Source organism: Maylandia zebra, linkage group LG14 (genome assembly GCF_041146795.1).
Source record: "Maylandia zebra isolate NMK-2024a linkage group LG14, Mzebra_GT3a, whole genome shotgun sequence".
Lineage (NCBI taxonomy): Eukaryota > Metazoa > Chordata > Actinopteri > Cichliformes > Cichlidae > Maylandia > Maylandia zebra.
In genome coordinates, this window is record NC_135180.1 from 32222987 (window position 1) to 32247953 (window position 24967).

Genomic DNA, 24967 nt, shown 5'->3' on the forward strand with positions numbered 1-24967 from the left:
CGCAGTTGGGGAAATGTGGAGGATTCCACAGCAGTATGTTGTAATGGTACTTTGTAACCTGATGCAACAAATGTGCAGTTTGGTCTTGGTAGTGTGGGAGGTCATCGTGATATTAAATGTAATTTTAAAATGTTAAAAGTTGATCTACTAATTATGTACAAAACTGCCCATACTTAATAATTTTTCTTAGTCTTCCACCTAAATCAATTTAAAATGGAATTATTGTAGCTTCCAGACACATTTCTTTTCATTTTTAAATTGTAATACTGCTTTGAATTTGGACATAATTTGAAGGTAAGTCAAGTCCCAAAATGACTAGTACCTCCCACAAATTTGTACATTTTTATATTTGCAAGTTGATACCTCACTTCTCTTCACGTTGGTCAACAAACTATGGGATTTATAATAATAGTCCCAAACTAAATAAATAACTGTCTTTTTTGAGAGCAGCTACAAACCTGGATTGCGTGTGTACTTGATACTGGACCAGGAAAGGCCCTGACATCTTTAAAACAACAAAGGAAGGAATCTACTTTTCACTCTGCGCTGCAGAACATAAAGTTTCCATTTTCATTTGGTGATTAGGGGAGCTGTGAAATCTTGTTACATGACTATACAGAGAAATCACCTCAGTGATTCCCACAACATGATGTAAGGGGGATGAAAGACATCTCATCAGACAATAATACTTCAATTTCCATTTCCTAGGCATCTGCAGTTTGTGCTACTTACACCAGATTATGTGTCTTTGTGCGTCGGTATTGATACAAGCAGTAGCTTCTTATTAGCAGCTGCACCATGAAAAGCAGTTTGGGAAGATCACAATGTGGCGTTTATTGAGGCTTTTTCACAAAGGTACTGATTCAATTATTTGGTTATTTTTGAGGCATGCGTTTTCTGGGTGTTCTCTCTGGTATTTCTGCAATTGGCTTTCTACCCCGCACATGTTGAGCCTGTCTGTCTGAGCAGCTCGCTGGTTTTGGATTCATGTTTTGAACCTGCCCGACATGTCCCATGCAGCTTTTCTGTCTCCAGTAAATTGCCAAACATAATAAGCTTTTCCTTTCTTTTCATTTTATAGTGGATGGCTTTCATAATGCTATACAATAGAATATAATAATCATGCTGATTTCAAATAACAGAAAAATGCTTTATAGACTAACGCTGTGGCACAACAAATTATGGCCTCAGGTTTGTACTGAACCCATCCTGTCATTCCACACGAGCACTGAATTTTACAAGTGACATCAAGTTCATTCATATATATGACTGCTACAAAATATACGTTTTTTCCCGTCATGAGAACGTTTCACAAATAAACCTTGCACCAATTTGTCTTCTTGCATTTATTAGTGGTTCACAAGAAATGGATGTGTGACATTGGCTTGCACAAGGAGGGACTGGCTCAAAGCTATTGAACCAACTATCGTATTAGCCAGTATTTCGTGTTAGCAAGGAATATCTAGTTTAAAGCGATGATATATGAACGGAAGATGTTATTAAATGGCTTAATCAAAGAGCTTTGCCATTGCTTTCTTCACCTTTGAATGACAAAAGTGTTCAACACTAGGCAAACCGCTACCTGAGAATTATGCCAGTGAGTTGTATCATATTTGATTTGATAGTTTCTTAAATCAGCACGATCAGTATTGTATGTCCTAGGGAAGCTGTTGCATGACACGCCTTCTGCCCTCTAGTGAATGATCTGTGCACTACAGGCAGGAACTGGATGCCACATGCAAAATGGCTGCTGTCAGCTTTGTTTTATTTTTTGTTTTGCGTAGTATGTGTGTTTGAAGTTATCCAATAATATCTGGACAAAAATTAAAATATGTTTCTGCTGTACTGAGGCAACTTAAAATTGCTTAATATTTTATATCTCATTAGTGCATAAAAATGTGCCCAGCAAATCAATTTGGGTTATTTAATTCCTGTTTATTGTGACCGAATTTGAGTGTTGCAGTAGTCCCCTACTAAATAGAAATAGAAACACCATGTGATGCGTCTCCCTATCCTGTTGCATCCATGTTGTATTCCTTATAATAATATTTTTAAAGAGAGTGGAAATTGAGATATTTTTGTGTTTTTTATCTATAAAAATTCCTCTTCAGTTATTTATTTACCTCAAGGCAAAATTAAGTTTGTGAAAAGTTCCTGTTGGAGGGGGGAAAGAAGCAAATATTACAAGTGTCGTGAATGCAGTAAAGGAGATTTGTTTTCTGCAGCAAACTTTGCCTTGTTTGATGTGCCAGTCTTTCCAGAGCGCATCCACGCCCTCTGGAGAATTCTTGAAGGCCATCTTGTCAAGCCTCGTCAGGTTTGATCAACTGAAAAACAAACAAAACTTGAACCTACGCTGATTTTGTTGTTCTTCTGTGAACAAATTACACAATTAATGTAGAAATATCGGCGGATATAGCCTATATATATTTTTTTATTTCTAAAAATGAATAATAAATCTGAATATTTAACATATTCGTTATGACTAGTGAAGTTCAGCGTTTCCATCCTGAAAATGTGAAACAGTCGAGATCTTTGCTGCTTTTGTTCTCACCCTTGTTTTTGAAGAGAGCGAGCCTGTGGCTTTTAGGAACAATCGCCTCCTGTGGGTTTGAACACCTGTGGCACACAGTATGAGACCTGATCCCATTTAGACCAGCTAAGAGCCTTCCACAATCAAACGTGCTAGTATATGGGGGTGAAAGGCTTATTTTTTCCATTTGAGTCATTTAACAATGACAGATCATCAAGATTTAATGACTTTCTGAATTTTAGTTCAAGAGTCTAAGAAAAGAGCTAAATCAACGTTTGCAGTTGCTCCGTGTCTGTCCATGTGTTAGGCTGATTACATGTTTCAGAGCCAGGAGGCTACAGAATCCAGAGACTCTTCTAACCCCTTATTTAAAGACAAGTTGCAGCCATGGACAATATAAATTTTTTATACTGTCTGGTAATGGCCACTATAGGATGAAGAAGATTGTGCCTCCTTCTGATGATCTTAGCAGCATTCCCGCTTTCTTGAAAGCCCTTGCTTTATGTTGTACAACCTGAACCTGGTCATACTTTCCCACTGCAGTACTTGTTTGGATTGGGAAACAGGAAATCAGGATATAGGTCAAATTTCTTCTGCATTGTGCCAAACAAATTTTTTCTAAAAAGATTATTTTAGACTAATGTATTAATGGGTATTGATTTTTTGCCTCTCTCTCCCCCCCCCCCCCCCCCTTTTTTTTTTTTTTATATCGTGGCTCAGATATAATAGTAATGCACAAAGGATCCAAACGGGTGCTATTGGAGTTAGCGTTATCTTTTTTTAAGCAAGATCAAGATATTTCTGTACCGAAAGCTTAAAGACATGATTGATATCCATTTGTATTATCTAACTCTTGGCAAGAGAGCAAACCAGTGAATTTGAAGCGGCCCTCAAATGTCACTATCAAATGCTTGAAAAGGAAGGATCCGATGCCTCCTGGGTCAAACTGATTTGCATCTTTGCTTTTAATGTGACTGATATGATTGTAAAATCTTGGTGGAGCCCTCTGGCATGAGCAAGGGAGAGTGGAATATCAATGCGTGTGATGGGACTGTTGTCAGGCCCAGCAGAGAATAACAGAAAATCCGCTCAGTTTTTCATCTTTATGCAGAACGCTGACAGTGACTGGCTCCAACACAGATCTTTGGGACCCAAAGTGCCACTCGTTTTCTATTGAAGAAAGTAATTAACTACATTCTCCTGGTATCTCATGTCTATTCAATCCTCATTAAACAGCTTGAATGAAAACCATCAGTGCTCAAGCTCCTGATAACCACAGCTGGGAAACACTGGCCTATAGCAACAAACTGATTTTAATACAGATTCCAGAAGACCCTGTTTATTAACGTGGTTAAGATAAGAGGTTTGATTAATCCTGAAGAAAGGGACAAAGCTTGTATCTAAAAGGAGTAAAAGGCCGTGATAGCAGGTTGACTAAGTATTTCTTTTGAAGCACTTCCCCCTCAGTTTCCAAAAAGAACTGCATTGCTTTAAAATCGCCTAAGACCACCTACTCCCATTTATCAAGGGCAGCTACAATTGGCCCACAGGGTGAGCGGCAGTCAACCATAAATCTAGAAATGTCAGATAAGCCAGTGTATAGAGCACTTCTCTTACCAATTATGTTTTAGAGGTTTGCTACATGCAGTAGTAATAGTCAAAGCAAAGGAGGGAGTCTTAAAGCAGCTTGATTTATCAACCGATCTCAAAAACTTCTGCTGCTATTACCAGCAGGACTCCCCAAAAGATGACTGCTCTTCTTGAAAGCTCTGTGTCCCAGGGTAGTGCAGATCTGTAACTTCTTTTTTTTTTTTTTGCTTCAGCTTAAGATGCCTTTACATTGATAATCCTAAATCGCAGTGTACATTTGTATTATGTATTAACATCCAGACTAAAATAAGAGGCTCGCCACATGATACCATGGAGCAGCCTCAGCAGGAAACTCAGAGCGTGGAGTTTAACAGCTTTGTTTTCCCATTGGAGACTTTTGCAACTTCACATGCAAGCCATAATCATCTAGTGTTGATGCGAGTGTTTGTATGCATTGATGAAAGGAAGGAGGAACAGCAGGGGGAAAATGTCAATGTATGCGCACTGATATAGGGCTAATTTTAAAATTAACACATGACTGCAGGGTGTGTTGTTGTGTCTGATCACCATCAGGGATTCTTAGGGAGAAGCTGCTTAAGCTTTTACTTGTAAAGAGTGCCATCTGGTGCCTGCAAGGCTCCTTAACAATAAGTTCTCTGGGTGGAGCCAAAGTGACACATCTCCGTGGGCGCGCTCGAGTTGTTTCCCGCTGGATTGTCCGTTGTAGGCGGAACATTTTTCATTCCACGGTTGACAGAAATGGAGGGTCTGAACTCTTCCTGAACTAGGCAAGACTTCACGAGCATGCTTTTGCTTATAAATTAATTTATTAGGCTGTGAGAGAACAGCAACATTTTGTTTCTCAGCCTTGACTGTAATAGTTCACAAGGAAGCGGTGCACGTAGTGTTAAAGTCAAGGAAGGCTGATGCAACTTCCAGATGGGGGTTTTATCGGGGAGTGGGCTTTACCTTTCCGTTCATACCAGCAGACCTTAAAGTAGTCCAGTGGGCGAAGTTATGTATTGATCCGCCGTTTTAGAGTTCCGAGTGTTTGTGCGACTTTATAAAAGACTGGTCTTTGCAAGCGGAGAAACATTGCCTTTTATAGCACCGCATTGCCTTTTACAGGAGTCAGAAGTCATTTCCAGCAGTGACCTATCTGGTGTGAACCCACGCTGAAAGTAGCTCAGACACAGACACAGGTACAATGTAATCTCTTTGTATTAACATTTGTTTTAATAGCTTGTTTAAGGTTTTGGGGAAATGTTGCGATTTCACAAGGTTTAAGTAAGCATATGCTGCATTTTGTAACCATAGAAAACTGCATTTTTTTTTTACCGACTAGTTAAACTGTGATAGGATTAACAATTTAGATTTAGAAGTAAACCATACAAAACACTAAGAATCTGTTCAGATTTACTTTTCTCTTAATCAGAGGCGGAGGCAGACATTTGATACACCCGGGGCTTAGCCCTAAGGATAGTATGCGCGTTTGTGTGTGTGTGTGTGGGGGGGGGGGGTGTTGAAATGACTGAAAGATTAATAGGCTCTGTTTTGAGTTTTGTTCAAAAAAGAATGACTTCATATAGGGAAAAAAATATATATCACATATGCAGGACACCTTAAACTAGTTTTTTAATTAAGCAGCGAGGCAGAACAAAGTTGGGGCTTTATCAAGACATGTGGACTAAACCCCAATTCAACCAGACCCAGAACTGATCCAGAATTAAAACAGGACTACAACAGTTCAAAATCAGGACTACTTAGGACTTAACCAAGACAGAATCAGAACTAGATGATAGTAGCACTAAAAATAATCATAGACCTGCACTACACTTATTTTTTAATTCTACCAAAGTCCACTATTTAGATTGAGAAAAGTTTATATAATTATTTAGCCTTGTTGTGCAAACAAGCCTGCATAACTTAATAAATGTAGAATTTGAAAAATAACAAACCTAAAAAGAAACACTAGGTATGAGATACATGAGGACCTATGATACGGTGATACTTTTGGTAAACAACCATTTGACTAACATGTGTGTCTCACCTGCTCTTGTTCCATCTCTGTTCTAACCTCTCTCTCCATCTCTGTTCTAACCTCTCTCTCCCTCTTTGTGCTGACAATCAAACCAAACACCAACATCATCAAATATACAGTTGAAACCAGATATTTACAAACTCTTCAGATAAAAACACTTCTTTAATTGTAACATCAAATCAGACTAAATGTTTATTTTTTTAGTGTATATGTACTCCTAAATTTGATGAATGTGATAAAAAAAATAGACAGCTCTGTCTCTCTTTATTCTGACATTTAACTAATTCAAAAGATATTTCAATATTTATTTATCCAAAACAAAACAAGTTTACTCTAAATTGATGTTGTACAGTAAAAAATGTTCTTGTGTTTTCCATAAAGTGTATGTAAATATCTGGTTTAAACTGTGAATATACTGCTGTGTATTGAAATTCCTCTTGTTTTGCATAGAAATATACTGAACAACATACAAAGCATAATATATAAAATAACATCTACCTGAGTTTTTTCTTTGAAAGCCCCTTATGTCCATTCTTGTATATCAGTGCATTACTGAAACCGATTTATTTAGCCGTGGAGGGAAACAACTGAAAATATGAAATAAACACACATGTAAGCTAAGACTCTCTAAAGAAACAGCATTGTTGTTGTTCGGCTTTTCATTTCGCCATTTGTTGATTCACTTGAAGAACGAGTAACCTAATATGGGTCAAGTGATCAGTTTGATATCAATCTTTCGTGATACACCATCATATTTACATTATTTGTACAGTACGAATGATTTGCTTTGGTACCTGGTCGAACTTCAGTTCTCCTCTGTCTGCCTGGCTGCGTTTCTCCAACAGCGCACTCGCAGGCAGCAGCTCCTTCTTTTTGTTCATTTTTGTTTTAAATGTTACGCCAAGTTCCCCTTTATAGAATTTTTATCTTGCTTATTTAAAAAGTATTTACTGTACTTTATATAGACACTACAATCCAACTGAAAAGCGAACTAACCAGCAAACAGGAGTGTGTGTTTGTTTGTGTGTGTGTGTGATATCCAATGATATCTGAATTAATCATTTTTTTATAAGCCAGGACTCAAAATTTTTAATACACTTTAGCATTTATTTTCTTTTTTTTAGTGTGAAAGTTATGGTTTAAATGCTGTTTTGGTGTTTGAATAGCACACGATATATGAATTAATGAAGTAAAAAAGCATAGGGAAGGTACAGGATGTCAACAGTGAATCAGTTAAGAGTCTGTAAGCTGCGTTTTAACAAAGATAACATTTATGGTGTCAACATCACATCACATCATTTCATAGAATGTGCTGTTGTTGATTACACTGTTTGTGTGAATTGCGCATACCAAATAACAGTTCCCCAAAAGAACAATAAGTGGACTGCACCTTCAGCTTTTATAAACATTACTTGCTGAAGCTGTTTGCACGAACACAAGAATCCAAATCAGTCGTATCAGACATTAACCTCCTAGGACCTGGCGTCCACATATGTGGACATCACATTTTGGATTGTCTAGACCAAAATACAAAATCTTGCTCTACAAGAACCCTTACGAGGACATTATACTGCCACTGTTCTATCGAAATTTAAAGCTAATGTCCTCATATGTGGATCTCATTTTTCTCAGAAACAAAAATTAGGTAAAAATCTGTTAATTCTTTGTTTTTACATTCATCAGGTCCCAATAAGAGCAAATAGCAAAAAGAAATTAAAAATGCATGCCATGAAAGAGTTCACGTCTTAGGAGGTTAAATGATCTTCACCCTGCCCTCTTGCTAGCACAAGTCTGTGTAATGTCTCATTGAGCCCATGTGAACGTCTACAGAAATTTAGTTATCTTATACTCTTTATTTACACTCATGGTAATTTTGAGGGTTTACTGTTTGAAAACAAAAATAATTCTGGATGATACAGGTGCCATGATTCCCTTGAGACTGACATTCCCACATGCAACAAAGTCAAAGCAGCATAGTAAAACAAAAATGTGAAACGCAGGAATTTTTCTAAAATAGGTTCCTATAGAAATGTACGCAAGGTCAAACATGTCTTTGCAGAATTTCACAGGCATCCATTAATCCGAGAAAGTGGTAAGTCATTCCACTATTATTTTCATCTTTTAGCATCACAGGGAAGTATGATTTATTTAGGTCAAGCGTGAGTGGCGTGGGAGTCCTTCATATCAGAGTTTCTCTGTTTTCTTCCACAAGGTCAAGAAAACCGTACAGCAGTGTTTAAGACATACTTAAGAGCTTCATTACTTAAAGGTATGAACAGCTCAAAACAACTCAAAAAATGTGCAAACTATGTTTTAATGACTGGATGCTGTTGCTTGTTTGTCGTGCCTTCAGTGTCACAAGGTCAGATTCTCCTGGAAGGGAAAGTTTGTTTGGCTTGTGCAAGAAAGACGTCTGTGTTATGAACTCGCTCATGTGCCACATCCCCACAAAGGCAGATGGGCTTGTTGTAGCGCTGCAGAATAGCAGTTTAGTGCCAGGTGTTTAGAGGTCACCTGAATTGGCTCTTATGGCTTTTGGCTACTTTCAGATTCATGCAGAAAATTTTGAAATTGAAGATGGTTAACAACGTTTCTCAAATTCGGGTTAAACAGTGTCAGGTTGCGTGTTTGGATGGATAGTTTGTTTGTTTGTTTGCTTTTTTGAGAGGAACTTAGAGCTTAGGAAGTTAGGGCTGTTCGATATAACAATATATATCGGAAGACGATATGAAAACGTCTGTCGTTTCATATCGTTTGTTTCGTGGTGTCGCAGAATAAATTGTTTACGGCAGTTTTGGCGGTCACTGTGGTGGCTATAATAATTTCTTAAAGTTCGCTCTTTTTCTTATATTTAAAATAACCACACTACGGACGGACAAGCAACAGTTTTTACGTGTTGTCGTTAGCAACAACGATGGTAAACCCAGCATGTGGCTCTGCCGTCCACTTCTTTATTTTCCACATAAACCTTTCACAATAAAACTGAAGATCCTGTTGAGATTTTTCAAAATAAGAGATTCACAGAATTTAGAGAAAATGTAAAATTTTTGTGATATATATCGCTGTCGGGATGATAAATGTCTTATATCGGGATATGAGATTTCGGTCTTATCGCATAACCCTAAGCACAGTTGGGTTTGCAATAGATCTACCATTTTAAGTCAACAATGAGCCATCCTAATGTTGGACTGGGTACCAGACAAACATATTTCAAGGCTATAATTGACTATGTGCACGAGACAATGCTAACTTCCTGGTTTGAGACCGGATGTGGGGTTGTGCATTTCCGGTAGCTTTACTTTGCGGTCAATCGCTACTGCGAAGATATACTCCAAAATCATGTCCAAAACTCGAAAACGGAAAGATTGCGTTAAGTTACAAAGAGCAGAACGTGGGAACACTCACCACTGTTGTGTCATAAAAAATCTAATGATCAATTTTGACGTTTGAAGCGTTTAGATCGATCAGTTGTTTACATCACTCAACACAAGCAGAACTCCATTACTGCAGCAGAAGACACATCGTCCACATTCAGAAGCACATCTCTGTATAGTGACTGGTCTTATGATTTAATCAGGCAAATGTTCAGCATTCGTCTCTCCTGTACAGTACAGAATCGCTGCATTGATCGCTAGCAGTGTGACTCTGAGGTGCAGTACTGTATGTCCACGATGTCCACCAAACGTTTTGCACCGTCAAAAAATTAAATTGGCTACTTGATTTCACCTATCGCTGGTTATTTTTAGAACATAACACCCGCGATAAACGAGGGACAGCTGAGAAATATAACATTTGAATCTCTTTTGCTCTGAGGCGCGGGGGAAAAATATCGACAAGTCGATGAACATCATTTACAGATATATTGGGTAAATGCCCAAGACATCTATAGAAATGTAAATCGCCGCTTGATTCATTCATCTGCTTAACTTGTTTTGGACCGTAAACCAGGCGCGAACAGGACACCGGAAACAAAGCTCCCCACAGGAGTTTCCGCACCGGAAGTAGCATATGCTAACGTGCACATAGTCAATACTATCTTTTAAATCAATGTACACGAAGAGAGTCTTTTGAGATGTTGTTTCTATTAAAATTGGAATACCAAGTCTTTCCCAGCACCTCAAATACCTAATCCAGTTTACCTGAGATTTTTTTTTTCTTTCTTTCTTGTTTTGGTTTTGACCAGAGTTGTAGTTACTTTGTTAGCTCAAAGTTTTCTTTGAGTTCTCACTGTTTTCCTCCTGTCGTCCTCAAACGTATACCAGTGTCACAGCATTTATCAAAGGCATTTGAAGGAGCAATGTTTTGCCTACAGCCAAAAAGTGAGAAGCATGTGATTGACTTCTGTTCCAAATATACTTGTGTACCCCTATGTGCCATGGGCAGGTGTTGTGCTCATTGATTGGTTGAGAAGAGGGCAGTGTCCTTTCCCGCCCACCCTCTGTTTTTAGCTCAGCCGTTACACGCCACATCATGTGAACGCTTCGGAAGCTCTCTGCAGTTTGTCACTTTTTTTTTATCCCAGGAAAATTACGTTTGTTTTCCTCTAGCAGCTTATAAGGGCAAATTCTTCCATGCCTTACTTATTTTAACATTTTCCACTGATACCAGATGGACTTATTTCCTTTTTAGTTTCAGCCCTGTTTATTTTGGCAACCGCATTTTGGTGTAATCGCACAGAATTGAAATACCTAGGTGACCAGGTCACAACAACCTAGAAAGGCAACTCAGAAGTGTCAAGGTCAGACAGAGGACTTTCTGACTAGCGGTGGTGGTACCCTAACCTGACATGGCAGATGGTTTATTACACAGATCCATCTGGAATATTGTCCTTGTAAAGTGTTTGGAAAAGCACTAGCACTCTCAAAAACACTTGGCACATGATTAGATAAACCATCTGCTTATCACCATCAACTGCAAACTAACTTCAGCTGGTCTGATCAAGAGACTAGGGGTGGGGGGGTGGAGCGTCCTGCCAGAGATGAAGAGCTAAACGCATTCTGGGGAAGTTTGAAACCCAAGTAAGGAGTCATAGCTTTACAGTTAAACAATTCATAACATCTTCGCATGGAAAATGTGCACATTTTAATCACTCACAGGTTGCCACTTTCAAAATAAGAATAAAAAAGAAATACCTGGCCTTCATTTAGCTGCAGATTTATTGAGTACTAGCTCCTTGTGCATACGTTTGGTCTAAACCTGCTTGTTTGGCTATAAACTCATAAAGTAAAGCCTGGATTGTGGATTGTCTTGTGATCATAATCTCCAAATCCAGTTTCTTCTCCAGATATTCAGTTCTCTACTGTTAATGTGTCTGCTTACCAGTCATAGAGTTCTTTTTCTTCTACATTAATTCCTAACACAAGCCAACACAAGTTTCCTTGAATAAATTGCTGTAAGAGGGTGAAGTAATATAATCAGATCATAATTTCCATAGCCTTGCTGTGTTCTTGAATTGGCGAAAACCTGCCGGAGTCTGTTTGTTTAGCCCCTGAGGGATTATATCTGGCATCACAGCTGCTCCTGAGGCCATGTGATGTGTCACTGTTCTATTTGTGAGCGAGACACCTGAATGTTTTGTACACTAAGAGGCATCTGTGTCATATGTCTCAGCGGTGCTTGTAAACGTCTCCCCCAACTCTGTTCTTCTGAAACTGATTCTGGATCTAAAGAGAGAAGTTGCAACTTGGAACTAAAAGCAGAGCAGCTGAGTTCATCAGTAAAGGTAGAAGTTCCTGCTGGAAGAGCTTCATTGACACTGTGTGTTTGCGCACGTGGGTGTGTGGTTTTTTTTTTGTGTGTGTGTGGGGTTTTTTTTTAAGGCAGGCGGAGGGGGTCTTTCTGTCCTTTGATATGCAGTATATTTTGTGTATAGCAGGGATGTCAAAATCATTTTATATTGTGGGCCACATCCAGCCAGACCACATGATAAATGTGTAAAATTACCCCAAAAATCCTGGTAGTTAATTGCCCTGACTGTCCATTTAATTATAGAATGTAAAGTTTTCATTAACATGTATACATTTTTTTTATTTATTTATTTATTTATTACACTGTGAAATCAATGTAAAAAACAAACAAACCAAAAAACAAAAACATTTCTATAGTAAATAATGGAAAAATCAGGAGCTTTTTTTTGTCATTTGATTGTTTATCTATTACTTAATTTGGTGGTACTTAGTTTGATGTTGTATGAATGGAAAAGGTGGGGTGGGGTCTTTAACAATAGGAAAAGCTTTAAAACATATTAAAATCCATGTAAAAATCTATTTGCTCCTTAACATTTTCCAAAGCTGTTCAGTGGGCCTGATTGGAGTGTTTGCTGGACTGATTCTGGACCCTGGGCCGACACCGCTGTGTAGTGGTAGACATCTTTGGCTAACAAGTGAACAGGGAAAGTTCCCAGTTCGATTCTGGGAGGAGAAATTGAATCCCCTTAGGATCGTGTCTGGAAGGGCATCTGTTGTAAAAACTCTGCAAAATTAAACAGAGTTACCTGTAGAGGCAACCCCTTATGAAAAAGGGAGCAGCCAAACAGCTGTTTCTGCTTCTGCTATTTCTTTTAGTATGCTTTAAGAGCTTCATAGATTCTATACTTTAGTACAACTGAATAAATCCCAGATCTAAAGTTTCGGAAGTGCAGCCTGTACAATCACGCTGTCACTGGAATTTTCATGCATTCAGCCATTTGTTTGGTCTTTTTATATGTTATTTATCAGTAAGAATATACAGTCAGTAACATTAATTTCACTTTGATCTGCCAACAAACTTTAGTGAATTTCATGTCTCCTGTATTAAGCTATGGAAGAGTGTCATTAACAGGAAAGAGCAAAGAGGCTGAGCCTTTGTACAGATGATGAGTTCAGGTGGAGTGAAAGAAAACGTTTTTCTTACTTTCAAACAGAAGCTCATTAAAACCTTTACTAGGTAAAAGTTGTTATTAGGGCTGTTCGATATAACGATATATATCGGATGACGATATAAAAACGTCTATCGTTTCATTTTACGCAATCGTTTGTTCCGTGGTGTCGCAAAATAAACTGTTTACGGCAATATTTTTTCATGGTTTTGATGGTCACTGTAGTGGCTATATTAATTTCTTAAAGTTCTGTCTTTCTCTTATATTTTATATAATCACACTACGGACGGACAAGCGCCTGTTTTTATGCGTTGTGGTTAGCAACAAAGACGGTAACAGCATCGCGTGTCCGCTTGTTTATGTTCCACATAAAGCTTTCACAATAAGCCTCAAGATCCTGTTGAGACTTTTCAAAATAAACCGAATCAAGTAAAAGAGCACGTTTATTATTATTTACGGATGAGAATTAAAAAAAGAGTCGTCAGGTGCTAAAAAATAAACCTTAGACTCAAACGTTAGAACAGGCTTTTTCCCGCAGCACGCCGTGTAATAAATACACACAAAGAAAACGGCGGCCGTTACAACTAAAAATGTATAGTTTCGTGCATCGGTTAAAACACTCGACTCCAGCTACATGACGTGCAGCTGGAAACACTTCCCGCAAGACGAGCTGCCCGAGATTCACAGAATTTACAGAAAATGTTACATTTTTGTGATTTATATCGTTATCGGACGATAGATGTCTTATATCGGGATATGAGATTTTGGTCGTATCGCACAGCCCTAGTTGTTAGGTTGCATTAACATCAATTATTGTTATGTACACCATTAGAATGTCAGTTTTCTGCTGCAGGAAACATTGCAGCAGTGCAATGTTGTTATGCTTGCTTTTCCTCATTGCAGCCACCACAACTGCTTTAAAGGCGTACAGACACACGTACTCACTCATTCACTACCACATTCCACACGTGTTACCACACGTGCAAAAGCACTTCAACACGCAGCAAATTTTTCTCATCTAGAAGATGCAATAATGCCTGAACATTTTTTGTGCCTCTTGCTAATGTAAGAAAGCCTTCGAAGAACACAGAGTAAAGGCTGTTTTATTGTGTGCCGTAGTTCAGGTTGCAAGCATGCCTTGATGTAACTGTACTTGTGATTGTTTATTAATTTATTTTTGCATTTAAAAAATGTTTTCTGTAAAAATTTAGATTTTAATATGGCACATAAATACAATTAAACGATTTAGTTATTTAGGCATTACAATTACTAAAATTCCTACAATTTAAAAGACCTGTTTTTATTTTATTTTTTTGTCTTTTTGTATCTATTTTTGTTCATTAATAAGCAAAAGTATTTGTTATCCAATTAACTAATGGATGACAATACTGATAACTGTAGTCCTACATTAATGGCAAGAATTATGGGATAGGTTCTTTTTCTTTTCAGACTAATAACTTTATAGTTTCTTGTGTTGTAAACATACATGTTATACGTGTTACATTTAAACCAAATGTTTTTTGAATTTAGATCGTCTTCATTTGCTTATTGACAGTTGCGTAGTCTCTTTTCTTATTTTGTCATTATTTCTGTTCTGCTTTATCAACAGGAGTCTATTGACGAAATTCTCCAAACTGTAAACCAAGATGATTCTGTCTTCACTGAAAGGCATTGGGAAGAAACTTCTGAGAGTGAAGGTTGTGGACAGTAGCATAGAGGAGTCCCGCTTGGCTCGATGTCTTAACACGTTTGACCTTGTGGCCCTGGGCGTCGGCAGCACACTCGGTGCTGGCGTCTACGTGCTCGCTGGTGCCGTAGCCCGAGAAAATTCAGGACCCGCCATTGTCATCTCCTTCCTCATCGCTGCCATGGCTTCAGTCTTGGCTGGTCTGTGCTACGCCGAGTTTGGAGCGCGTGTTCCCAAAACTGGCTCGGCTTACCTCTACAGCTATGTTACGGTTGGAGAAGTATGGGCATTTATCACCGGCTGGAACCTCATTCTCGCTTATGTCATTGGTGAGACGCTTTAAATAAAGAGGGAGTTCCCTGCTACTCTTGATTCTTGTTAAGTTTACATACCGGATACTGTTTGCACAGGAACTTCGAGCGTGGCCCGGGCATGGAGCGCAACCTTTGATGAGCTTATTGGAAGGAAGATTGAGCTGATTTGCAGACAATACATGACCATGAACGCCCCGGGAGTCTTGGCAGAATATCCAGACATATTTGCTGTCGTAATCATAATCGTTCTGACAGGTCAGAAATGGATGCATCTCTCGCTTGTTTTGTCTATTGCTTCAGATTATGTTCTTTAATCGTTCATGTTTTAACTGCTTGCAGGGCTGCTTGTATTTGGTGTAAAAGAGTCAGCCATGGTAAACAAAGTGTTTACCTGCATCAATGTACTGGTGCTGGTGTTTGTAGTCATCTCTGGCTTAGTTAAAGGAAACAAAGAAAACTGGAACCTGAACCCTGAAAAGATCCTTAATGCCACCAGAAACTCTACTTCTAAGTGCGTTTAATAAATATCTTATTCTCAAATGTCTATATCCCTAATGATACATCAGAGGTTTTTATTAAATGAGTAAATATTTTCTGTCTGTTATTTCTAGTGTGTCCGATTTCATTCCAAATGAGGATGTTCTTGGTGCTGGTGGTTTCATGCCCTTCGGTTGGACTGGAGTCCTTTCTGGTGCAGCAACCTGTTTTTATGCCTTCATAGGGTTTGACTGCATTGCCACTACAGGTGAGGGAGAATATATTAAATTGGTGACTCATAAAGGAGCTATGTTCTCTTAACATGCTGGATCATGTTCCCTCCCCAGGAGAAGAAGTAAAGAATCCACAGAGGGCCATTCCTGTTGGCATTGTGGCCTCTCTCCTCATTTGCTTTGTGGCATACTTTGGTGTATCTGCAGCCCTCACTGTGATGATGCCTTACTACTTGCTGGACAAGAGCAGCCCTCTTCCTGTGGCTTTTAAGTATGTGGGCTGGGAGGGAGCCACTTACGCAGTGGCCATTGGCTCTTTATGTGCACTGTCGACTAGGTAAGTGTGTTTCCTGCTGCCTCTCAGCATGAGCATTCATGGAGGACTTGTAATTATTTAGCACGCTTTTTTTGTTTTTTAGGAATGAATAATTCATGTCTTTTACACTTTCTATAATTTTATTATTGTCTTTTTTGCTTAGTCTAAGATTAACTAGATCTGAGATTGAATATGAGAATAAGTGGCAGAAACCATCAAAGGTATTATCTTATGGACCGAGTTGCAGAATGAATATTGATGTTAATGAAATGCATTTGCACAAGTAATATTTGATTTATTGAAAGATGCCCTGTGGTGTTTTCCTGTAACAGAAATATATTGTATACGTAGTTTTACTCACTAAAATTCATTGTGTTTATTCTTGATGTCTTACAATTATATTTGCTTGTAAAATATTAAAAGCACAAAGCATATACGTGTTAAAACAAGCCTGCAGTGGGACGTGGTTGGGCTGTATTTTTGATAAGCTGTGCCACCTGCCGATTAACTGAGTAGTGCATCTGTGTTGAAGCAAAGTCCCACACAATAAAATATTATTACATCAAGCTAATAGCAGGTAACTCCACAGGGTGACTGTAATTCAGCTTCAAATACTTTGGGAGAAAATTTTAATCTCAAGAATAATTTCCTAGAAATATTATGATGTATTGTGGATTTTTGCTTATGTCTTAATTATATATTGTTTCATGGATTTAAAAAAAACATTTACTAACTGTCTTTATCCTAATTGGCACGCTCGTTCTTAGGTAGTAGTTTGGCTATTATTAAAGAGCAGCATGTTTGCTAATTTGCTAAACTTGACACTGAAATGAAAGGCCTGATATAAAAGTGTAGGGAGCCTGAAGTTCAGTGCCAATGACACCTGTGGGATGAACTGCATTAACAACAATGACCGAACGTCACACTCCACATCACTGAAACTGAATGAGAATGCGAGTAAATCTCTCAGCTGGCTCAGCAATCACGTAGACCTACAGTTTGAATGCATTTACATTAGATCCACTCACTTTTTTTGTTTTAATCTTTTGAAACTTGTTATACATTTTGTGTGGATTGACTCGCATGGCATGCTTTTCTTTTTCTCCTGTGTACTAGTTTACTAGGCTCCATGTTCCCAATGCCCAGAGTGATCTGGGCCATGGCAGAAGATGGCCTGCTCTTCAAATGCTTGGCTAAAGTCAGCACACGAACCAAAACCCCTCTAATAGCAACAATAACATCAGGTCTTGCGGCAGGTGAGGTCACAAACTAAACTAAACTGGCTGGGGTTACTTTGTTCTGATTCTAGGCGACTCTTGGTACACATGGCCTTAAACACACTAACTCAACTTTAATCAAGTTTGTAAATTTACCAGTACAATGCATGACCACAGCAACTTGCTGTCAGGGTGTTGGGCTGAAAAATGATGGTGGACTTGTGTGACACCACACTGCACACACATTCTTTCAAGTTATAAATCTGTGCCTCCTCCTCCTCCTTCCTTTTATCCTTGGCTTAGTCTCCTTGGCTCCATGTTTCCACTCCCACGCATTATCTTTGCTATGGCCCGTGATGGTCTGCTCTTCTCGTTTCTGGCGCGTGTCAGCGCGAGGAAGACTCCTATCATCTCCACCTTTGTGGCAGGGCTTTTATCTGGTAGGTAGCTGAGATGAAGCCAAAGGCAACAGTGCCCCCTTATGGAAGGAGGATGGTGGCAAGTCGTTCAAGCTTCTAAATAATTAAGCTGAAAAAATACAATGTCTGCATTGCTTTCATGCAATTAATGTTCGTTATGGCTTTTGTAACCTTCATATGGTTCACCTGTGTCTCCTGCAGCGGTGATGGCATTCCTGTTTGACTTGAAGGACCTGGTTGACCTCATGTCCATTGGGACTTTGCTGGCCTACACTCTGGTGGCAGCTTGTGTGCTGGTCCTCAGGTAGCCCTCATCACTTATTTAGTAGGCCTTAAGTGTTTTATTTTCAATTTTAATACTGCATACTGGACACTCTGGTCTGACCCGATTTCCCACAATGATATCAACAGACTAGTCTATGATGTCTGGCGAGGATAAATGTAGAAATGGACATAATGAAAATAAAAACATTAAGAGACCACTTAATCATCACAAAGGCAGTTTAACTCAGGCATATTTAAACACTCTGGTTATGAAGCGTGAACCACTGTGAATCCATTTCTCCTGCTTCGGTGCAAATATAAGTGAAGGGACGAGCAATGGAAAGGGAAAAACGAAGACACCCCCCAAAAAGGGAACGGTTTTGCACATGTTTATTATAGAGTATTGCTGTGTCGTTATCACTCATGATTGATTGATTGTAGTCTAGTTTTACTGGTTTTTATGTCAGAAAGAGTTCATGAAGGTGGAATGAGGTTAGGGCATCTTCTAGTGGGGCCTGTGCTCACACACTAGTATCGTGCTCGTATGAATACAGGATGACACGACCTCCTCCCACTGTCTCAGAGTCTCTAAAAGCTCGGTAGGAAGCACGTATGGAAGTAGCCTCTGGGGGCCTGAGCTCTGGCAGGGCTCCTGCTGTTCTTCCTAACACAAAGAGCGACAGCCTGGTCGTGCTCTTCTTGTGTAGCAGACCGTCTCCTGGTATCTCTTCCACATACTTAACTATGCTGAGAGACACAGGAATAGGAGGAGCTCAGGAGCACAAACAAAAAGAAAAAACTACAGTTTTAGAGCTGTTACATTATGAATTTTACCGTGATGATCAAGTGGTCCCTTATTTTTATTAATTTTATTGTATTTTTTTATTTTTTTATTAGAGTCGTGTAATTTTAATTACTCAGATAATTACTCGGGAATTCCTACAGTACTGTACTAAAACGACTGACCTCCACCTTTTCTAAATCGTGTCAGTGGGAATAATAAGAAAAAGAATGCACATTATTTGTATGTCATTGATTTGATAGCTGTTAGGTTATAATAATGATTTAATAATATTTAATGATGAGATTTTATTGTGTGTTGCAACATGAGCCTCTCTGTTCAGTGTTTTTGTGACCCGGCCAGTTGTGCTTGCGTGTTAGTTTCAGAGGTGAAAGGTGAAACCATCAGCTAGATGGCACAGTGCAGTCTGAGCAGATTTGTGTGTCTTTAATACTGCTTTTCTGCTCTGCTTTGATGTAGAGAGTAGAGAAAAGCAGGAAAACCAGCTGTTGGCGCATCAGAATGGTGTCTTATCTTAGCATAATGGATTTTTAAATGTGCTACTAATTATAGCTCTGTTGTATGCAGACGTTTGAGTTGTGAGAACAGTGGGATAGGGAGTCTTACACTTTCATTTTTGTAATTTTCTTTTTTTGTCTTGTGAAGGTACCAGCCTTTACAGCCCAGTGCAGCCTATGAGATGGCCAATACTCAGGATGAGTCTGAAATTACATATAGGGATGGGAGTGTTGATATTTTATCGCAACCTGATGATCACTTTACTTTCAAAAAACTTATTAACCCTCCGAACACTGAGCCGTCATCTCTCTCTGGACTCATCGTCAACATCTGCACCAGTATACTTGGTGAGAAACTGGATGAAAGTCCCAGAACTATTCATGTGATTACTGATCCAGCACATCATCTGGTGTCATCGCTTGTTAATTTTGTTTTTTTCTCCACCAGGTGTTTTGGTGTGTGTCTTCAGTGTTGTAGCTTCTCAGGGAGGGTATGCACGCTGGTCTATTACTGCCCTCTGTGTTATAGTGGCTATCTGCCTGGTTCTAATCATTATTATATGGAGACAGCCACAGAGCAAAACCAACCTTGCCTTCAAAGTGAGTGTGTGTCCTTTTGCTAAAGGCTTTTCTCATGCTATCTCATACCCACATAGCAGTGTAAGCTTGTCACCTTTAGAAATTAATAATCAATAACACCCAGATCCTCTTTCAAAGTAACTTCCTCCATGTAAAATAAAGAGTTAAATATGAGATATAATATACTAATGTACTATGTGATGTGATTCTAGAGACAGAAAATGCCAGTTTAGATTTTATTGTAAGCAGATATTGAGAGAAAAAAGCATTTAGGGCTTATTGGGTAATTCCACAATAAGTCTTAATTTCTCACTCAGGAAAAAAATTATGAGAGTTTTGAATTAAAAGTGCTGCACAATTTTTCAATCGAGCGTTAAAAAAATAACACTTAATTTTGTCAGGGATTTTCCTACATTGCCCGTACGTCTAAGATTGCTTTGCAGATTGTAAAATTTGTTTTAAATGCAAAGTTTTAGCCAGTCTTATACCCAATAAATACTCTATCCACAGGTCCCATTGGTGCCACTGGTGCCGATCATTAGCATGTTTGTGAACGTGTACCTGATGATGCAGCTCGACAAAGGAACGTGGTTGCGTTTTGCCATCTGGATGACCATAGGTACTTTAGACCAGCAGTAACAATTAACGTCTCTGCTGTAATTTTATTTTTTTAAACTTGTTATTATTATTGTCCATTAATTCATGTTTCTATGTGAATTGTAGGTTTTGCCATCTACTTTGGCTATGGTATACGCAACAGTGCAGAGGAGGCGTTAGCCAAGTGTGACAATTACGAAGATAGCTGCATAATAAAGGAAGAGGCCATACAAACAGAGAAGGAAGCCTTCTTACACAATACACAAAACTCTACCCGAGAAGATGAAGATGGTTTCTGAGGAGATAGGAGGGTTTTTTAAAACGTTTATTTAAATAGGGGTACAGGAAAGAAGGTGCAAGTATGTTTCACGGAGCGGTAAGGACAACATAACAAACAAAACAGCCCTTACCTATTGTGAAAACGCCAACCAACTAACTAACTTAGACAAATGAAAAGTTACAAACCTACAATTCGCTAACAACTCAAAGAAAAACGGGGAAAAAATGTTAAAATTGCATTTGCAGCTGTCCTCTACATGTTTTCTATGTCGAGGTGGGCACAGAACAATGTCACAAAGGACCTATCAACACAAGATTATCAATTAAATTGAGCTAACATAAAATCTAACCTAAACATAACGTATTATCATGCAGTCATGACAATGAGCTTAAAAATCCAAAATGGCCAAATACCTTGAGTCCCTGCAGACCATGCAAGTGCTCAGTCGTCAGCCAACGACAAGAAAGATGAAAACACGAGGAGCCAGTAAGAAGAAAGAGTCCATAGACCAGGAGCTGGTACAGTATATCCTTTACCCCTTTTTTCCCAAAAAGAATGTAACATCTGTGCTGTGAAATAGCTATTAAGTTTTCTGAAAGACTATCTGCAAGTTCAGGAGACACATGGAGACAGCCAATTGTACTACTAGCCAAAAATGTTGACTACATGATGATTATAAAAAGCCTAATAAGATTTAATGGCTAATTAGCCAAGTATTTTTAATTGAAGCAGTATGAAATTATGTGAAAAGAAGATTATAGTCATATTTTTTTATTTTATTTTATTGTGCTTTGAAATGGTCAGTTTTACTAAACATAACGGAATCCATCGATTCAAAATGCTTTTGTTTTTACAAAAATATTATCCAACCATAAATGGATCTTCATAAACTTCATTTTGGGTTTTTAACAGTACATTAGAATGACCGCACATCAGATTTTCCATGAATGATGTCACATATAAAGTTCAGAATGTGTTACTGCTCACCTAGCTTCAAAGTGCTCGACATTTGTATATGTTGACCGTGTACAAAAAATACAAACACCGTCTAAGAGACTTGGACGAGGGTGAGAATTTTAATGTACCATCAGTGCCTTTTGTGAGAAAGTTGTTAGCTGAGAAATCCCTTAGTTGTAAATTTACCCTTAAGATGCAGTTTTGGGGGTTTAACCAGTGTTTCTATTACTGAAAAAATACAAGTCACAGGTCTTTGGATGTCTTGTACATTGAATGTATGGCTCATATAAAGTCAACATGGTGCTAAAAGTAGCATTTTCAGTGCATCCATGTGTTTGCAGGTCTTTCTGATTGATGGTACCAACTGCTAATCTTACCAGAGTACCAATGCTATCTGTGGGAATTTGTACTTTTTACTCAAAGAAAAAAAGCTGCTTATTTTAATCTAGTTTATATTTTAACCTTTTAAGACCCGAATTCTTCCACAGCATGCATTTTTAATTTATCTTTGATATTTGGGCATATTGGGGCCCGATGAATGTAAAAACAAAGAATTGCCAGATTTTTATTTTTTTTTTACCAAATTTTAATTTCTAAGAAAAATGAGAGCCACAAATGAGGATATTTGTTTAAAATTTCAATAGAACAGTAGCAGTATAATGTCCTCGTAAGTGGTTATCAGGCCCTTGTAAAGCAAAATTGAGTATTTTGGTCTAAATAACCCAAAATGTGATGTCCAAATATGTGGACGCCAGGTCCTAGTAGGTTAAAGTGCCTATTCCCCAATTTTTAAAGATAGGATATTCCTCTATCACGATTTGCCTTTGTGTGATACTTTATATATAAAACAAAATGTTTAAACGAAGATTGGAAAAAAAATCATATATTTATAACTACATGAAACCCAAGTGGATCCTTTTAACTTTTTAATTCACACATGCCTGAAATACAATCAGTTTGTGATTATTGCACACCTGTAGTTTACATGGTGATATAACACTTCTTTAGTTCACTTTTATTTTGAAATGCCAAAACCTACACTGTATGTTTAGAAACACAAAAATGGTGTAGGTCAAGCAGTAGAGTGTATGTATGCGTGTGTGTGTGCAGATCTTTGATGCAGCTAAAACTGAAGTACAGCAAAGTTTGTATGTCAGCAAAGGTCTGGAAATGCAACTACGTGAAAAATCTCTTCACTCAGTCCGTTTTTAAACGCTAATATATATTCAGCAGTAAATGGGTGATGGCAATGACACTGTGAGACAATTTATTTCATCTTATGGTCCTTTTGAGGGAATCTATTAATGAAACCTGAAGCCAAAATCCATTGGATTTAACTTGATCATGCGTCAGAATAATTTCTGTAGTTTTTTAATAGTTTTAATAGTTTTTTAATAGTTCCTATAGATTATTTTTGCTGGCAATATGGAGATATCAGTGGATGTGTACCAGCTCACAAAAGTGGAGGGAATTTGGCTGGAAGTGCCTAATTAGATACTTTATAACACCTTCTCAGAAGTCTCATTATGATGATAACCCCCCTGCTTGTTGGAGGAACTGTGGAAATCAAAGTGCAAATCATTACCATATTTTCTGGGACTGCTCAATCTTGAGGGATTATTGGAGAGAAATACATAATGCCTTACAGGATATCTTTAAACGTGAAATATCTCTCGAGAGTAAGACTATGTTCTTTGGATATATACCTCAGGAATGGCCTAAATATGATAAACATTTAATAAATATTTTATTGGTGGCCTGTAAAAAGAATATCACCAGAAAATGGTTATCCCCAGAGAGCCCAAACATAAGTACATGGATGGAAATCACAATGGAAATTTATAACATGGAAAAGATAACAGCTTCTGTTAACCACAAGCTGGAGAAATTTACATCATATTGGGAAAACTGGGTTAAATATATCACGCCTCATAGGCCAGATTTTACTATTACAAACCAATAATTATGATGTATGTATATATATTTATAGGATCACCCCATACCAACACATCCGTGTTTTTTTTTGTTTTTTGTTTTTTTGTTTTTTGTTTCTTTTTTTTGTTTTGTTTTTTTTTGTTTTTTTTTCTCTTTTCTTAGGTTTGTTAGTTTTGTTTTTTGTTTTTTGATTTTCGGATTATGTGATGGTTTCAATTACTTCTATCGTTGTAAGTATTCTTCCCTTATGACTTGGATGTAAATTAAAATACTATTTCAGTATTTAAGGCAGATAACCTAAGTATGAAGAATGCTTACATGATGTACATACTGTGAATGCCTGCTTTTGAAACCTTAATAAAAATATGAATTAAAAAAAAAGAAGATTATTTTTGCTGGAGTGGTATAACAATTTTTAAACACTTACCTTGTAAATAAAAGTTTTGCGCTCCAGAATGTAACCAGGCATTGTTTACCTGGCTGTTTCTAAATCAGTAAGATATCAGCACATGTTATTTTGAAACGATGCATTAATTTTAAAATGTAGAAAACATTTTAACACTGCCTTTGTAAATAATTTTTTGATGATACTTGAGTTACTGACTGTATGCAATGTTTATGGGAGTGCTGTACTTGCTGTGGTTACATGTCAAAAGGTCACATCATGCTTCATCCGTGCTTTGCATGCTGCATAAATGCATTTTATAGTGTTGATATGTGATAATGTTCAGTGTACTGTGGGGGGGAAGGCACACTGTTCACTATATGTTGTTGTCATATTGGTTATGGTTTGTATAGTTCTCGATGTAAATAAATAATCCTGAAAGCTAAAGCTGACTTTGATTTATTTCACATAACCACCTCCCGCTGTATAGATGGTTTAGAGAATCGACATTAATTCATTAGTGTAGTTTCTTCTACTGTTACCTTTACTACTTCAAGTACAGTAATCAGAAAGATTGGAGCCAAAGAAAAATCTAAATTCCTTCAGTTTATTCTGCAGACAAACTGTTTTTAGTGTTTAACACTGTAATTAATTCATAAGACTACTGCCAAATGTAAAATGCTATAGTTACCCTAAATTAACTGTACGTTTCTGTAATGTTTAATCCAGTAATATGAGTAAGCTGTGTAATCAAAATGATCTTTTTAATGTTTGAATATAATTACTGTTATCTTTTTTTTTAATCGACTGTTTTACAAAAACAATAAATAAAGCACATGATTTTTTTTTTTGATTGAGGACCGATTACACTCATTTTAATTTGTTTGTATGGTTCGCCTAATAACCATTTAGCCAGACGGTCTAATAAATCTGTTAAGCACTATATTAGTCTGTGTTGCTCTTTCTCTATTCTTTGAGCTGCTCTCTT

At 37.8% G+C, this 24967-nt stretch overlaps 1 protein-coding gene across 5 annotated transcripts; it reads left to right on the forward strand.

The window, feature by feature from the left end:
- The first annotated feature begins 4811 nt into the window (after positions 1 to 4811).
- Positions 4812 to 24426, forward strand: LOC101471111 (high affinity cationic amino acid transporter 1). 5 transcript variants are annotated; one of them, XM_076873370.1, is made up of 13 exons: positions 4818 to 4911; positions 5252 to 5325; positions 14630 to 15036; positions 15118 to 15276; positions 15361 to 15532; positions 15633 to 15766; positions 15846 to 16068; positions 17164 to 17303; positions 17885 to 17987; positions 19395 to 19594; positions 19695 to 19846; positions 20336 to 20444; positions 20549 to 24426. In XM_076873370.1, exons 3-13 carry the CDS (start codon positions 14667 to 14669, stop codon positions 20719 to 20721), a joined length of 1935 nt encoding a protein of 644 aa, XP_076729485.1. In that variant the 5' UTR covers positions 4818 to 4911; positions 5252 to 5325; positions 14630 to 14666; the 3' UTR covers positions 20722 to 24426. The 5 variants fall into 5 exon arrangements, with proteins under 5 accessions (XP_004560611.3, XP_076729485.1, XP_004560613.3 ...); XM_004560554.6 differs by lacking the exon at positions 5252 to 5325 and having other exon boundaries at positions 4812 to 4911; XM_004560556.6 differs by lacking the exon at positions 17164 to 17303 and adding an exon at positions 17568 to 17704 and having other exon boundaries at positions 4820 to 5325.
- Positions 24427 to 24967: the final 541 nt, after the last annotated feature.

Coding starts and splice junctions, on each gene's coding strand:
- LOC101471111 (XM_004560554.6), top strand. CDS start 14,667: ATGATTCTGTCTTCACTGAAAGGCATTGGGAAGAAACTTCTGAGAGTG. Junction 19,595..19,694: donor CATCTGCACCAGTATACTTG/GTGAGAAACTGG, acceptor TTTCTCCACCAG/GTGTTTTGGTGTGTGTCTTC. Junction 19,847..20,335: donor AAACCAACCTTGCCTTCAAA/GTGAGTGTGTGT, acceptor CTCTATCCACAG/GTCCCATTGGTGCCACTGGT.